We start from the raw sequence: 17,496 nt of genomic DNA on the forward strand, positions 1-17,496 counted from the left end.
TTTCGACATCTGTCCAGACAATAAACAATTTTTTTTTAACATGATTGATGACTTCACAACAGAGGTGAAGTCTGAGCTGATTGTAACAAGGAAAGACTGCTCACTAAATTGACCACTAATGATTGCTGTGGAAATTGTTTCAATGTTAATGGGCAGGCGATAGATTTTCCAGAGTCTGATGCACGAGACAGGCACCTTGGTTCAGTATTGATTGTCACGTTTCTACATGCAAGTCAAAGAGGGAATGACACAGTCTTGTTAATTGGATCCAAGCCAGGTTGTGAAGTATGAAATGAAGTATAGATCCTTTTCTTGATAGTAGGTTTATTTATAGAATGCGGCATTATGTATCCCTTCCTCATAGATGTTTACAGCACAGAAGAAGGCCACTCGGCCCATCATGTCCACGCCAACCATCCAAAATCTGACTATACTAATCCCATTTTCCAGCACTTGGCCCATAGCCCTGGCGGCTATGGCAATGCAAGTGAATATCTAAATACTTCTTAAATATTACAAGAGTTTCTGACTCAACCATCCTTTTAGGCAGTGAGTTCCAGACTCCCACCACCTTCTGGATGAAAAAAATTCTCCTCAACTCCCCTCTTAGCTTTCTACCTCTTACCTTAATTTGACGCCCCCTGGTTATTGACACCTCTACAAATGGAAAAAGTGCCTCCTACTAACCCATCCACTCAGTGTGCCAGCAGTCCTTTTTTATATGTACTCAGGATACATAATTAATTAATCATCTCCGCCTGTTTATTTTCAACCTGACCAATACAATTGACATAATTGTGAGTGCCACAGACAAGTTGTTTTGCTATGCGGATTTTGTTTTTTGTATAAAATGAGAGAAATGATCTGATCCCCATAATCCAGGCAGTTGATACATGGTACAACACAGCTGCACAGGATTTCACCTGATTCCTGCTGAAATCCCTGCTTTTTCAGGATTCTCCAGTCATGCTTAACATTCCGAGAGATTGTTCTCGCTCATTATCTGCACGAGCTTAAGATAAACCTTTGTGGAAGGTTTTTGTCCATTTTAAACAAAAGCAGATTTGTTGGCCCAGAATATTATACTCCAGCCCAGTTACTGGTGTTTAATAATGTCAGCAGCGGAAACAAATCCTACCTGCCAGGAGGAACATGGTTCAGCCCTGGGTGTGAACAGTGGAGGCAATAATAGCAGAAGCCAACCCCTGCAGTCGCTTATTAACTCACTGGTGTGTCAGAAGGTTGGATGAATGATTGAATCCCTTCCCACGCACGGAACAGGTGAACATCCCCCTCCACACTGTGAGTGTGTTGGTGGCTTGGCAGGTCATCTCTGCTTTTAAAAGCTCTTCTTGCAAGGCTAAACCTTTGAAGTGTGCAGATAGTATACTGTTATAATCTCTGTGAGACCAATAACTTTCAAAGGGAAATTTGAACTTCCGGATGTTAGCTGAAATGTTGACATGTCAAGATTTCACATTTTATAAAAAAACCTTTACTGTAACAAATGACTAAAAGAATCCATAAAGTAAACAACATTTTCTCTTGCAGGCAACTTATACTTTAAACTATGGAAATAAACAGCACCTTGTTACTTATCACAAGTCATTCTCTCCGTGGAGTTAAATTCTTATAGCAAAGAGTTCACAGTTACATCCAGCTTCCAAGGGGTTGCTTCCATTTCACTTTCTGAGCCGGGTAACTTGTAATCCCAGAAATATCGCTGACTGGGAGGGTTACACTGTAGACTTCTTTCTCTAGCCTCAAGGCAGGCAAATCTTCCATAGAAACACAGACAATAGGAGCAGGAGTAGGTCATTTGGTCCTTCGAGCCTGCTGCACCATTCAATATGATCATGGCTGATCCTCTATCTCAACACCGTACTCCCAACTCTCTCCCCATGCCCCTTCATGCCTTTAGAATCTAGAAATCTATCTATTTCCTTCTTACATATATTCAGTGACTGGGCCTCCACAAGTGGTAGAGAATTCTACAGGTTCACCACCCTCTGAGTGAAGAGGTTTCTCCTCAGTCCTAAATGGCCTACTCCATATCCTGACACTGTGACCCCTTGTTCTAGAACCCCCCTCCCCCCCGCAGTCAGAGAGGAAACAGCATTCTAGCATCCAGTCTGTCCCGCCCTATCAGAATTTTTATACATTTCAATGAGATCCTCTCTCATTCTTCTAAATTCCAGGTTCTCTCAGGAACTCAGTCCTCAGTCTGCGTGTAAGTTCCCATCAACCTTCTACTTGGCGGACAATAGAGTCAATACTTTCTGTGCTTCGGGTGCAGGCCTGGATTTTCCTCTCCTTTTCTCTTTACTTCTTAGCTGGCTGCAGACCACACAAGGCAAAACTGTAACAGCTGTCCATCTGTAATATCTCTGGGTTTATAGGGAAGCCTGTAACCTGATCTCAAAATGGCTTCCTCTATCTTCTCCATGGCAACAGGAAACACATCAGCTTTGAATCTAAGTAGAAATGCTAAGCAGCTTTCTTTGATCCTAACTTCCTTTCATGCTAATAGTAGAGGGAAAATTTACAGCACAACTGTTTACAACTTGATACAACACCTTTCTGGTACTTTGGGAGACTAATGGACTACTCATTGTAAACTTCGAAACTGCTGACAATGTAAGTGCCTTGCACCTCCCTCTCAATAAAACAACCTGAGTCTTCCTTTGATCTTAAACAATTAAGTCACCCAAGCGTACTGTCAGGCAGATACCAACACATGTCATATGACTCCTTTCGTCTACACAATGTTTAAAGATTATAACACTTTTAAAAACAAAAGATACAATCCTAAAACATCATCATCTTATAAACCTTCCAATTGTAACAATATGTGAAATTCAAGAGGGTGTGATTTCCAGTTATTTTAGGTTGGGATCTCAACCTCCCCCTCCACTGTCAGCAGAAGGAGATGTTCCTTGATTCACACAGCTCCAAAGGGAACAGAGAGATTGGAACAATTCTTTTATTGTCTTAACTTTATTTTTTTTTTTTTTGCGTTATTTTTCTGTGTACATTTTTGTCTCTTTTTAGAATTTGCTTTTTTTTTTTTTGCTTAGTTGCTTTATGGCTGCAGAAGAGGGTTGGAATTTTTTTCCATGGGGAACCCTAAACTTTCTCCTAACATTCTCGAAGAAACCAGCTGTAATGAGAAGGGTCCCACTGAACTGGAAAATGATACAAGAGAATCTGACAAGCAAAGGGCGACTTTGAATACAAATCTTAACCCCAGATGGAGCGCTGCAGAGCGTCGTGCCAATTTGAAGAACAATTTAAAATTAACAGTGAGGATTTTCTTTATAAGCTCCCCAGTAGCGTGTAGCATGAAGCGGTACCTGATGAAATAAAGCATGCCAGGGGCTTCTGCCAGCATTTGCTTGCCTGTCTGTCGCCGTTTTGAAACCAGTCATACCCACAGACATTGACACAAGTGTGGAGGACACGTCTGCTTCCATAGAAGCAAGGTTGATGAACAATGTTTTGTGATGTGCACACCTGCGCCATTTAAATGGCAACATTGGCATGTCTTGCCTTGGCAATATCGCTGAGGTGTGACATCTTCGTTCGACTGTGTATTCTACACAGCCTGTCTGCTATCTTTTCCTGCAATTCCGTCCCCAGCCACCCCCACATCGCCAGTCATCAGAAAATGGTGCTAGCATGCTATATTGGCCCATCTCTTGCTCATTATCTCTGTCTTCAGACTCCACCTATGTTCCAGCTGTCAATGTTTATTGTCATCTACTTCTCAATTTATTCTGTGAAACTTACATAAATGCAGAAAAATCAATTTTAATGGGCCAGAATTTACTGTCAAAATATCCCTGAGGCTATCAGCTGTTATTTATGCACAAATCACACAGCAGTGTATTGAACGGAGTGAAGGTCCTGTAATTATGCGATAGATAGAAACTAAATCTGCTGCAAAAAGCGAGAGCTTATCCATTTCAATCTAAGCACCTGCTTTATAAGCATGATAAGTCTTTAATACTGCCAAAAAAACTCTCTCGCATTAAAAATTAATTTTTACAAGTATGGAGTCTCATTCCCGCGGTTTCATTATTGTTGAAGATCTCTTTTGAAAAAGTAAATGAATATTATTTTTACTTTTACTTTGTCGTTTTTTCCTCCCTCTTCATCCATCTTTCTTTCCTCTTTATTGTTCTTTCTATACATGATTTGACATCAAATTCACTATTTTAATTCATGCTTCTTTGTTTAGACTCAGCGCTGTTTATTTCAAAATTCTTCAAACTGACTGGTTAAGGAGATACATGGTTGCTTGCCCTGTTCACACATATTCTCGCACATTTTCTAAATGCCCTCTAGAGGGCTGCATGTGATTTCCACCTCTTACTCACAGCAGCGTCCCTAGCAAAAACGCATGGAAATAAAACAGCAAGGGCAAATCTAATGAAGAGAAGAAGCTGGCTCCAGTAAACTCTGGCCCAACATATTCTTTTGCATTTCTGGCCAATGAAACAATTGTGAAGCAGTCTATGGTTTTATTGCAAATGCGCTGAGAGAGAGCATTGAACTGTCAGAGGTGCTGTCTTTCAGATAAGACATTAAACCGAGGCCCCACTTGCCCTCTCAGGCGGAGGTAAAAGATCCCGTGGCACTTTTTGAAGAAGCCGGCAAGGGAGTGCTCCCCGGTTTCCTAAGGCAATATTTATGGCTCCAGCAACATCAATGATCAGATTTTCACTTATGGGAGATAATGGTGCAAAGGTGGCTGGTGCCTTTCCTACATTACAAATCGGAGCAACACTTCAAAAGTACTTCATTGGCTGTGAAGTCTTTTGGGATGCCCCAAGGTTTTGGAAGATGTCATATAAGTGCAAACCTATCTTTCTGCCCAATTCTTTATTTACAAATAAGCGAACCTTTGACTCACTCGGTGCTGCCCAGTTCTCATTGTTGCCAGTGTTGTGCGCCTATGTACAAGAAGTTTTACATTTATATAGCATCATAAGACTTCTCCACAGTTATTTAATTGACCAGGAAGGCAAAAGAAGTAATATTGCTTATTTTCCTTAGCCCTGCCATTGTCTAGAGAATAACAGCACTCGATGGGCAGATTTTGACCTTGTGCGATAATGAGACAGCAAGTTGGCAGTTCATTTTAAGTTTCCCCTGCTACATATGCGCGAGTCTTTCTTTTACTTAACCAAAGTAATGCATGCAGAGATCTCACTGTGATGTTGACCACAACCTGTTAATGACTGTGTCATTCATAAGTCATTCAAATGCTTCACTAATGGAGATATTGATTGCCCATCACATATTCTCTGTGTGTGCAGGTACATGAAGAGCAGATTACTGCCAGTGATTTCTTCCAAGTTTCAGCTTTGGGAAAAGGGGGAAATAAAATCTGTAACAAGCACTTAAATAGCATGAGTGTTAGAAATGAAAGCATAATGCTTGTGATTGGGAGTTGTGTGTGTGCGCTTGTGCATGTGTGTGCGTCTGTGTGTGTGCGTCTGTGTGTATATATACATATATGTATTGTGGCTTTTATTAATGCCAAGGAGTCCACCCATAAGTCAAAGGTTAACCCATTGTTCCTGAGTTCGGTGATCAGGCTCCCTTGAGAAAATAAAATCCATACAATGCCAACATCCTTTCAGTTTCCTTAGGCAAGACATTAATTCAGAGCAGTTGTATATTGGGAATGACTCTGAAGGCACTGCTGGGATGGATGGAGGTCGTTTGAGGCTAGATTTTGCAAGTTGGTGCTGTTGAGGTAGGGCTTCATATGATGGGAACAACACAAATTGGGAATTCTCGCATGGAGGTCAGCGCACTCCACAAGATTGTCCATCTGTTAATGGGAAGAAAACTGTGAAGGGCAGGTTTCCTGAACTATCCAAATTCCTGCCGTGTGCCACTATCACATTGCTGTTTGTGGGAGCTTGCTGTGCGTATGATTAGCTGCTGCATTTCTTATATTGCAGTGACTGTGCTGCACAATAAAAATATTCTATTGACTGTGAAGCACTTTGGGACTGTAGAAATGTGAGTTTCTCTTTTTACCATTGTAAGTAACTGCTTTTGGAAGCACTATAGAACGTGAATCGATCATTCAACACCATGGGGAGGATTTTCTCCCCGTCGGGTGGACTGAGCGGGCGTGGGCGGGAGCGGAGCCGATCGCCGCCATTTTACATGGGCGGGCTAATTCAGGTCCGCCCAGTGTGATGTGCGCCCAGTAGCGCTCAGCGCTACCTGTGCAGGTAGTGGGAGGAGGAAGAGTCAGGGCCTGCGATCTTTCGAGCATGCGCGCGAAAGAGCGCAGAAATCCCCCTGAGGCACAGAGCTGCCTCAAGGGAGATTAAGTTCAATTTGAAACATCAAAATAAAAAAAAAGTTAAAAATCATTTACACATGTCCCCTCATGTGACAGCATCACATGAGCTGGGACATGTTTATCAAATGTTTAAAAAAATATTTGTTAATTTAATAAACCTTTCTCGAAATCTCATCCCACCCGTGGACGAGGTTTCATTAAAAATGTGAAGGCCGCCTGGGCTCTTTGCACCCCCCGCCAGCCTTAAGGTTGGGCAGGCATCCCTGTCAATTTGGTTAATTGGTATATTAATGGCCTTAACAGGCCTTTGACAGATCGGCGGGCGCGCAGCCAACTCCGGTGTGCACTCCCGCCGACCGAAAGATCGGAACGACGCGCGGTGATGTCGAGATGCACGCCCGGCATCACCGCGCGTCATTTTACACATCGGCATGCGGGACCCGCCCCCGCACGCTGAACAGAAAATACTGGCCTGTAGTAAAAGAATACTGGCATTCGATTAAACCTTGGCTGATTTGCATTTTAACTATATCCTATTTACTTTGGTTCCTTAACCCTTAATACCCTTGCCTGACAAAAATCTAGCAATCTCAGTTTGAAATTTTTTGATTGTCTCTCAAGATCGACACCTCTCTGGGGGAGAGAGAGTACCCGATGTCCATGGTGCACTGTACTTCCTGGCATCACCCCCAAAGAGCCCAGCGCTGATTTTAAGGGTGTGCCCACCCCTGTTTTTAACCCCCGCCCCGCCCCCGCCAGGGGAAATAGTTTCTCTCTTTCTACCCCATCAGCTCCTTTAAACATCTTAAGCTCTAATTTTGTGATAATGGGGCAGAATTTTTACATCCTGCGGGCGGACAGGTACTCGACCCGATCGGGTGTAAAATAGCACGCGGTGATGTCGGGCGAACGCCCCGACGTCATCGCGCACTCGCGCCATATTTCGGTCAGCAGGTGCGCACGAGAGTCGGCAGCGCGCCCGCCAACCATTCAGAGGCCTATCAAGGCCATTTATTTATTAATTGAGAGAGATTTTTCGCTGCCCGTCCAACATTACGGTTGGCAGGCGGGCAAAATCGGCCAGGCAGCCTTTGCATTTTTTGAGGAAACCTCACCCATGGGCGGGATGAGGTTTCCGATATTAATTTTTAAAAGAAAAGTGTTTTGACAAGATTTTTATGATCTATGTGCTCAGGCGAGTGAGTCCTGTGTGGGGACATTTTTTTTTCAGGATTTCAAAATCTTCATTCTTGTATTTCAAATTCTTCAGCACCGCCCCCACCCACCCGAGGCAGCTCTCTGCCTTCAGGGAGCTTTCATTCCGTGCTTCCCCCCCTGCGCCCATGCTGACTTCAGCACCCGCCCTCCTCCTGCCACCCCCCACCCCAGCAACGCTGAACCTTTCAGCGCACATTTCACGCCGGATGGCCGTTAATTGGCCACCCAGCGTGAAATCGCGGTCGAGGGCCGGCGGCGGGCGGCGGACCGGTTTACAGCCACGACTGGGCCCGCCCACCGCGCCTGCCCGACGACCTGAAAATTCTGCCCCATGGCTGTCCTGCTCCCAGTCAAGTGTGCGACTAAAGCCAGAGAACCGAAAATGAGTCTCTGACACAACCAATTAGACAATTGGATTTGAGCCTCCTTTCCAGGACTTGCCGAAGCCATAGCAAGAAGGTCAGCTTCCTGTGTTGAAATCGAGACCATGAGAACATAAGGAATAGGAGGAGGCCTAGGACGTATGCCACCTCAAGCCTGATCAATGATTCAATAAGATCATGACTGATCTTCTAGCTGAACTCCATCTTGCTGTGCAATCCCCAAATGCCTTGATTCCCTTCGTGTCCAAAAATTAATCAATCTCAGTCTTCAAGAGCGCTTTGCAATAGAGAATTCCAAGGATTCACAACCCTTTGAATGAAAAAGTTTCTCCTCATCTCAGTCCTAAATGGCTGACCCCTTATCGTGAGACTATGACCCCTGGTTCTCGTCTCTCCAGCCAGGGTGAACAGCCTCTCAGCATCTATCCTGTTAAAAGCCCTAACTAAGACTTGTACATATTTCAATGAGATCACTTCTCGTTCTTCTAAACTCCAGAGAATGTGGGTCCATTCTACTCAATCTCTCCTGATAGGACAACCCTCCCATCCCAGGAGTCAACCTAGTGAACGTTTGTCCCACCCTCTCTGCGGAAAGCATATCCCTCTTGAGGTAAGGAGACCAAAATTCGGCAGTTGACGCATTGCTTTGTTTCCCGATCATTCTTCCTTTGTGTCTCAAAACTGTGAAACCCTTCACCTCCTTTCCAGATACAAGCCATGGGCCTTGGAAACCTAAGCTGGGTAGCATCTAGCCACTCTAACTGCTTTATTTACCTCATCTTCCTTTTGTCCTTTCCACATTGCCGACGCCGTACAATTTCACCTGGGCTTCTCGATAATAATTTTAAAAAGTAGAATTGGGAGCGATCCTGTCAGCAAGCCTGAAGGACTGGTATATCTGCTAATCTTCAAAATTGGCCGGAAAATTTTGCAATTTTAATATTTAATTAGTGAATAAACTGCCCTCTAGCCTCACATTGCACGACCCAGTAAATTTAGTTTTAAAATCAAATTACCATAAAGCTTGCCTATGCAACAGCTTCACATAAATAGGTCATTGTGCGTTACATGGATATTTACTGTAATCCTTATGTGTTTTTTTTTGGAAGAATTCCAATTTGGTATTCATTGAAGGAATCCCTGGGATATGGTGAGATTCAATGATTCTCGATTTTACCATCTATTAGGGATTAGCCTGTGGGGTCCCTCCAAATCGTGGGACTGATTCAGTATGAGAACCATTGCAGCTAATGGTGTAATCCTTCCTAAGTCATTGATTTTCTGTCTTTTTCTACTTTTGTTACCCTTTGAATGCCTCAGATTCAGTGGATTATCTATAATCAAGCTGTGAAACATGCCGTGGGGAAAAGGTTAGCAGGACACAGCTTGAAAAACACTTCTCTGGAGTGTATCCACAAAGAGAGATGGGGCCTCCTCGGGGATTTCCTGCAATGCTGTCATCTCTGCTTGGTAGGTGCGGCTAAAACCCTTAAGGACGTTGCAGTGCCCTGAGATAGTTGCCAGGGCATTTCACATCCTCTACCTTTTTCTCTGTCAACCCTTCTCACGAAGTCATAGGGTCGAGATTTTCATGGAGGAAGCGGGAAGGCTGAGTCGGGAAACTTCCCGACCCAGCAGCCCCCGCCTCCTTTAAAAAGAGGCAGGCCCAAGCCAACAATGAAGGGGCCCGACTGCATTGAGATTGAGGGGGGAGGAGGGTTAGATCGCCCCCACCACCGCAATGGAGCTGGCAAAGGCGGGAGTTCTGTGTGTGGGCACAGCCCACACCCTAATCCAGCACCGGTGAAAATTGCGGGAAATGGGAATCCCGGATTCGGGTCCCGCCCGCCAATTTTAAAGAGCTCCCGAGTTATCCCGATTCGGCAAAAAAAATCCAGGCCATTGGGTCAACATGTTACAGAAGCAGGCCATTTGACCTATAATCTCATTCTTATGTCAACATACTCTTTAACTTGTATTTAAATATTTCACAACCAATCAAGTATTTTTTTTTAAGTATGGTCACTGTTATAATGTGGGGGGAATGTGTTAACAACTTTGTACAACCGCAACCTCCCAAAAGTGCAATAAATGACCAGATCATCCATTTTTTAGGTATTGACTGAGGGATAAGTGTTGACCGGGACACTGGGGAGAACTCCCCTGTCTTTTTTTTTTCCAAAAAGTGCAATGGATTCTTTTACATTCACTCGAGAGGGTGGGCAGGGCCTCGCTTTAACGTCTCATCCAAAAGCGGGCACTTCCGACAATGAAGCACTCCCTTAGCCCTGGAGCGTGAGCTGAGATAAGAGTTTGGAGGAGGCACCATTAGCCCTGTACAGGCCTCCCATTCCATTTTCCTTCCCTTAAATAGACTTGAGTTTTCTCCACGCCCTTGAAAGTGCAGCATCGCCGAGGGAGTTGCTTGCCCGTGGCTGTTAAAAGGGCCTGAATTCCTGACCTCCGCAGGACACCCACACAGAGGACCGCAAGCTACCACAGAGAGAGAGAGCCAGCCCTCTCTCCTCCAAACCCGACCTTTCAAAGCCGTGCATCCAAATTTTGAGTTGTCACTTGATATGAACGTTGCACTAAGAGGCCAACATATCCTGGACCCGCACAAGGTGAAACTCAAAGGGAAACAGTTGTCACGAAAATATTTATATCAATACAACTAAAGCTCAAACATCAATGAATTAGGATTTCTCTATTTAGTTCTATAAAATAATGAACTTACGCCATTAATTCTGGACAATCTTGCAATTCAGGCACAACAAACAGATCCAACTCTTTGATACCAGACAATTAGCTTAATGATCTGATTAGATAATCAAAAAATTGGTCAGATCTTTTTGCTGACTTATTACGTTCACTCCCCAGGGAGCAATATGTGAACTGACGGTGTTTGTAGGAACCACAGATTCCACCCTCCCCCACTCCCTGGCTGAAACAATCCAGGAGGAGGACATGAGCGGGATTTTGCATTTTGGTTTAGGACCCCGATATCAGGTTCAAAAGAGAATCCCGACCATCTCTGCCCCCATCGCTCAATTACGTGGGTAATGGGCACCCAATTTTTGCCTGAATTGGCCGACTAATGGCGTAACTAGCGCACCGTCCAGATAAGGACAGTGCGTGGGCTCTTGAAGATGGAGGGCCTCCTGTTGACCTCTGATTGGGGGGGGGAGTGGTTGTGGGGGGACGGTAGGCCCACTGTAATTTTCTAGTAGGCCTCTGATAATTGGTCTTTAAGTTATCTTAAGCTGCTAGTCACTTGCAGAAGGGTCGTCGTTTTGCGCTGGATCAGCCCCTAGCAAAAGGTCTTGTGAAGCAGGCGATGCCAAAATCGGCACACCAGGGGAAAATCTTCAGCAGAGCTGAAAAGTATTTTTTTTATCATCACTGTTTCGGTTTCTATCAAGTCAAACACCCTGCTTGTCCTGCTGAAAGGAGTTTTGGCTACATGGGAGTGATAAATGTAGAATAATGGATAAACAGAGTGATATTTTCTGATTGCAGTCAGGACTAATAGCCTCATCTGAATTTTCCACTACCTGGCCCAGAGGTACTGTGAAATAGTTTCATTGTTTGGACAAAAACCAACTATTCACTGAGTGCACAGTGATATGTCACTCATATCCACAATTGAATATTCTATACAGTTTAGGAATGTTTACAGGACTGTAATCTCACTGGTTGTTGATAAAATTGAAATAAAGATTATTTGCAAATGGGCTCAACTTGCACTCAAGAGGTTGGAAGAGATGCTTCTAAACATATCACGGGTTAATTCCATAACCCAAACTCAGAGGGAGTGTGGGTTGGAGAATTATTGCTGCACTGTTCTAATCTTATCTCTCATCTATACTCCCTTTAGACCTGGCTACAACAGGGAGCACAGGTTTGCTGAACTTATCCCTTTTGAGATACATTATGGGTGAAGGTAGAATACAAAACGAGCCCTGGGTTGACCTGACTATACACAGGGAATTCTCCGTGTCTGTTTGTGTCAGGCGTGTTCGGTGGCGTGAGTGGACAATGTGACGGGAAGGCCAAAAATCAGTTCCACGACATCGTGAAACCAGTTTCCAATCGTCCACCCTGCCCATCAGTGGCAGGCCACGTTTCCCCTCGTTGGACGTCGGGAGCCTCATCGTAATACATCTGCATATCATTATAAACCCAGCTCGCTGGAATCATCCCCCCCACGCTGGATCACCTGAGCACGTTGGCATGATTATGCGTTGACGTGTTTCGCAACTGTACATAAGCGATGTGCACCTGGCGGGCTGCACATCACTCAGGATTTCGAGGTTTGTTTGCCTACCTTGCTTCAGTCAGCGCTCACAGTCATCAGCGCCAGGCTTCGCAGGCAGCTCCACATCACTTTTAGGGGGATTCACGGGCAGGTCTCTACCTACCAGACCAGCCAAAAGGCAGGGGTAGCTTTTCAATGGCTGCAGGGCTAGGGCTTGCTTGGGGAAGGGGGAGAAGTGGCCTCAGGCAAAGGAAGAGGCTGCAGGGTGAGAGCTGTACTGGGGAAGGGGGGTATCCCAGGGTGTGCCTGGGGGCACACGTTGGTCTGTGCTAGTGGCTTCAAGATGCTGAGGGCTGAGGAAGCAGTCAGATGGAGATGTGAGGGTGTGTGCGGGAGAGTGAGTGGCGATATCCCTTGAGCTGGCAGTGAATGAGATGCCAGTGAATGTGTGATGGGCTTGTGAGTGTGTGAGTTTAGAGTGATGAGGTGGTTGCCTTACCCTGGCGACATGGATGAGATCATTCATCCTATATTTGCATTGGATGGCCAACCTCTTCTGTGCAGCATTGGCACTGATCACCACTACCATCGCCTACCAAGCCAGAGTGGCAATGTTGCTGTCTCTCCTGCGGCCAGAGTGGGGGTAGAGGACATCACATTGGGCCTCCACAGTGTCCAAAAGGCACTCGAGGGACACATCGCCTAACCTGGGGGCTGCAGTCTTCTTGCCTTTCGGGGCCATGTCTTCTTTGCTGCAGTCGTGGGCTGGAAGCACTGAGAGGTGTGCGTGCGACTGTACTTTAAATGTGGTGCCTGGTGTGATGAAGCGGCAAAGTGACGGCGTGGTGGGCAAATGAGAGCCCGTCGGCATGGAAACGGCATGTTTCCCGGGAATGCATGATTAATGAGGCAGGATTGCGATGACAACCCGTGGCCAGCGGGTAAAACGTCCTTTTTTCCACACGCTACCGCACTCAGTGCGAATCTGGGACGATTCCGCCCACAGTTTATATTCACAGCCTTGGCCTTCATCCAGATTTCTCAATGAAACAGTTGCCTGGCCACATTTCACCATCAGCAACTTGAATTATGTAGTGCCTTTAATGTAGCAAAATATCCAAAGGAGCATTATCAAATTTTGACACCAACCCATATAAGGAGATATTAGGACAGATTTTTAAAGGAGGAAAGAGAGGGAGAGAGGTTTAGAAAGAGAATTCAAAGTCCAGGGCCTTGGGAGCTAAAGGCATGGCCACCAACGGTGGAGAGATTGACATTGGGTTCATTTTTTAATTTATGCGCAAAAGGTTTTCCATGCAGGTGGCAAAGTGGCACAGTGGTTAGCGCTGCGGCCTCACAGCTCCAGGGACCTGGGTTCGATCCTGACCTTGGGTGTCTGTCTGTGTGGAGTTTGCATGTTCCCCCTGTGTCTGCTCCGGTTTCCTCCCACCATCCAAAGATATGGCGACTAGGTGGATGGGTGACAGTTAAATTGCCTCTTAGTGTGAGTGTGTGCCCTGTGATGGACTGGTGTCCTGTCCTGGGTGTACCCTGCCTAGCGCCCATTGCCTGTTAGGATAGGCTCTGACTCCCCGCGACCCTGAATTGGATGAAGCAGCTCTGGATGAGCGAGTGAGTTTCTCCATGCAAGAATATTGAACAAGTTCTACAGTGGTGTGTAGAATTTATGCTCCACTGCACAATATTCCTCAGGCATTCTACTGTGAGGACAGCAACCCCAAGCCAGGCTCTGGCCTCTAGTGGATCTCAGTAGCTCTGACCACATGCTCCAGCTTTGATTCAATGGCTCTCAGGCAGGCCACTTGTGTATATCTGTGGCTTCTAGCAGAAATTCTTTTGACTCTATTTTGTTGATATTTTTCAACACATTCTGTCTCTGCTCCAGTGTGTTATTCACAATGTAACTCTATTCCTTTTGGAGGTACGAGGAGAGAGAGCTGCAGCATAGCTCACTTTCACTTTCACACGCAAAGACGATTGACCCTGGGTCACTAGGGAGGATGCAAGGAGAAAGGCTATCATTTTCTGCAAATGTTGTGTTGAATTACTTTTACTTTAGCTTTCTTTGACCTCTCTTCCCAATCGTGGGATTATCAGCACAGGCATCAGCAACCATCATATGCCTCACCCAAGTGGCCATGTTGCAAGACTGAGCCTGATCAGTGAGTGTTGGACAGGCAATTAGGTCTTGGGATGGCCTGTTCACACTGGACGCCCTCAAATGTGTGCTTTTCAGCCGAGCTTTTCATTCCCCTGCTCAGAGAGCGCGGAGTGCATGCTATGAATTCCCTGACCCCCATCCTAATGGAGGTTAGTTATGATCTCTGATATCATCATGAACCATGGATTTAGGGTTGCCAATTCTAATTGGGTGCATTCCTGGGGATTTCATCATGTGATCTCCAAACTGTCCCACCCACCCTCCACTACTCTCCTGCCATTGGCTGCCTGGCATGCCCATCACTGCACCCCACCCCAATTGGAAAGCAAATGGAGCCTAGGCTACCTGATTGGAAGCAACCTTTTACTTACTTCCAATATTTTAATAAATAATCAAAGAAAATGAAAAAAAAAATTCTGTAAGGCCCCAATTCCACTCTCGCCAGCGTCCTGGAGATTCATCTTCCTCCCTGGAGCATCAGTGACCCAACAAGGATTCGGCCTGGAAACGACTCGACTTTTAAAAATTATTTTAATGATCCCTTTGAGATGAACGGTTCCAGCCATTCTGAATGATAGCACGCATCCTCACCTTTTACCCTCCCAGTGTTTTAGTAATGGAAAATCCCCGCAGGTTTTACATTCATCACCTCTGCTGTTAGATAATTAAAACTTCCACGTGTGTCGCAGCCCATAGCTGAAACACAGTAGGCCATTTGTACCAGGAATGTTGAAAAACAGGCGGCAATTTTATTTTTTAAAATTCATTCATGGGACGTTGCCTTAGCCAGCATTTATTGCCCATCCCTAATTGCCCTCGAGAAGGTGGTGGTGAGCTGCCTTCTTGAACCGCTGCGGTCCATGTGGTGTGGGTACACCCACAGTGCTGTTAGGAAGGGAGTTCCAGGATTTTGACCCAGTGACAGTGAAGGAACAGCGATATATTTCCAAGTCAGGATGGTGAGAGACTTGGAGGAGAACTTCCAGGTGGTGGTGTTCCCATCTATCTGCTGCCATTGTCCTTCTAGATGGTAGTGGTTGTGGGTTTGGAAGGTGCTGTCTAAGGAGGCTTGGTGAGTTCCTGCAGTGCATCTTGTAGATGGTACACACTGCTGCCACTGTGCATCGGTGGTGGAGGGAGTGAATGTTTGTGGATGGGGTGCCAATCAAACAGGCTGCTTTGTCGTGGATGGTGTCAAGCTTCTTGAGTGTTGTGGGAGCTACACTCATCCAGGCAAATGGGGAGTATTCCATCACACTCCTGACTTGTGCCTTGTTGATGGTGGACAGGCTTCGGGGAGTCAGGAGGTGAGTTACTCACCACAGGATTCCTAGCCTCTGACCTGCTCTTGTAGCTGCAGTATTTATTTATTCAGTCCATGATGAAGCATATGCAGTAACGTCTAGCCCCAGGCTCTATCTTATGAATTTCTAAACTATGGTGTTTTATCTATTATTATTTTAGAGTGTTCCTTTTCTTTTCTTTTCCAGCAAAATATATTGGCTGTTATCTTGACAGCACCAAGCGGAGAACCTTACGGGGAACAGCATTCTTTGACTACAGAAAGATGACAGTATTTCGTTGCCAGGACAACTGTGCTGAAAGGTAGGGTGACAGAGTTCAACCTACGATTTTACTTCAGTTAATGATCTTCCCAATTAGAACAGGTAATAGTGTATAAGGATATTTTTCAGTTGGATTCCCTGCTCCTCCTCCACCCTGAAAGTGACTATCCGCTGCTCTCCAGTTCCGAACATATTGACGGGGCTTAATAGGCATGATATAGGGAAGCCATTTCCTCTGTTGGGTGATTCTAGAACAAGGTGAGGGGGGGCACAATATTAAAATTAGAGCTAAGCCATTCACAGAAACGTTAGTGGAAACCTGGAACTCTCTCCCCACTAAAAGTTGTTGAGACGGGTAGGGGGGTGGGATTCAATTGAAAATTTCAAAACTGAGGTTTCTAGACTTTTGAGAGGGGAGGGTAATGAAACCAAAGTGAGTAACTGGAGTGGAAAGCAAAATTTCCCCCATTAAGTGCCATCGGATAAGTGAATGAAGGAAAAAAGAATTATTGGGAACAAGGTGGGCAAATGAGATTAGAACCGCCAACACAGACAGGTTGGGCTGAATGGCTATTTCCATATGGTAAATTCTATGCATCTCCAAATATCCTTATCTAAGTAATGAATAAACCCTCTTTCAAAGTTCAATATTATGTTGTTAGGAAACCCCAAAAATGCTTTCATAAATCAGGAGCTCAGGGACTACAGTTCCCAGTGGGCCTTTGGGACTTCTGTGCGTGCGCCACCTGGGAAGTGGCCGCACACGAGCTGTTAGTCTTGTTTATGTTCCTCAGGCCAGGAAACAGCCTTGCGCACATGCACAGAAAGACAAAGAAGAAGAAAAGAAGTGAAACAGTGCGGAAAGCAGGTCAGGTGACCTGAACTGGAGCGCCATTCGAGAGGAGGTGTCCCAGGGAGCAGAACACAGGGAGAAGGGCCCCATCAAGAAGAAGGCCCCAAACCATTGAGTTGGACAGAAAGGGGTCCCAGAAGAAAGTCCCAGGCAGGGACAGCGACAGGGATCAGAGGTAGATCCCATGAGTCAAGATAAACAACAGGGCGGATGAAAAGGCTCCAAGTTAAAGAAAGAGCGGCAGGGAGCAGACCCGAAGTGAAGTGGGCTTGAGAAGAGCCCTGAAGGTCCGAGAGGGCTGCCAAAGGCTGGTGGCTCCATGCTGTGGGCCATAAGGGCAAAGGTGCACTTTTGGAGCAGTGGCATTCTGCTTGGCACAGCCGAAGATCTGAAGCCATGCTTGGAAAGTGAAGCATGAGTGTACTCGGAGATCCAGGGGAAAGGAATTTTGGAAGGCAAGATTGAAACCCAGGAGGTGGATTCTTGTTGAAACCATCCGAGTGGGAGCGACTTCTGGAGAGAATTCCAAGCTGAGATCTTCAAATGTGGAAATTGGAAACCCTCGTGAGAAGGACAGAGTTCCAGTGAGACCAAGAGGTTGGCTCACATTGTGATAAGCTTTTAGGTGGGTTGTTGAGAAATCCATAGAATCCTCTTTGGTCGCATCTGCCGTTTGTTTCAGAGTGTGGTGTGTCTGACCACAGTTCAC

At 45.6% G+C, this 17,496-nt stretch overlaps 1 protein-coding gene across 1 annotated transcript in view; it reads left to right on the forward strand.

The window, feature by feature from the left end:
- wscd2 (WSC domain containing 2) overlaps positions 1–17,496 on the forward strand; it is a 289,995-nt gene that overhangs the window by 129,658 nt on the left and 142,841 nt on the right. Inside the window, exon 2 of the mRNA XM_078554462.1 lies at positions 15,860–15,974. Coding sequence (XP_078410588.1) covers positions 15,860–15,974 — 115 coding nt within the window. The remainder of the gene's footprint in view (positions 1–15,859; positions 15,975–17,496) is intronic.

The sequence above is a fragment of the Cetorhinus maximus genome, chromosome 12, assembly GCF_964194155.1.
Source record: "Cetorhinus maximus chromosome 12, sCetMax3.hap1.1, whole genome shotgun sequence".
NCBI lineage: Eukaryota > Metazoa > Chordata > Chondrichthyes > Lamniformes > Cetorhinidae > Cetorhinus > Cetorhinus maximus.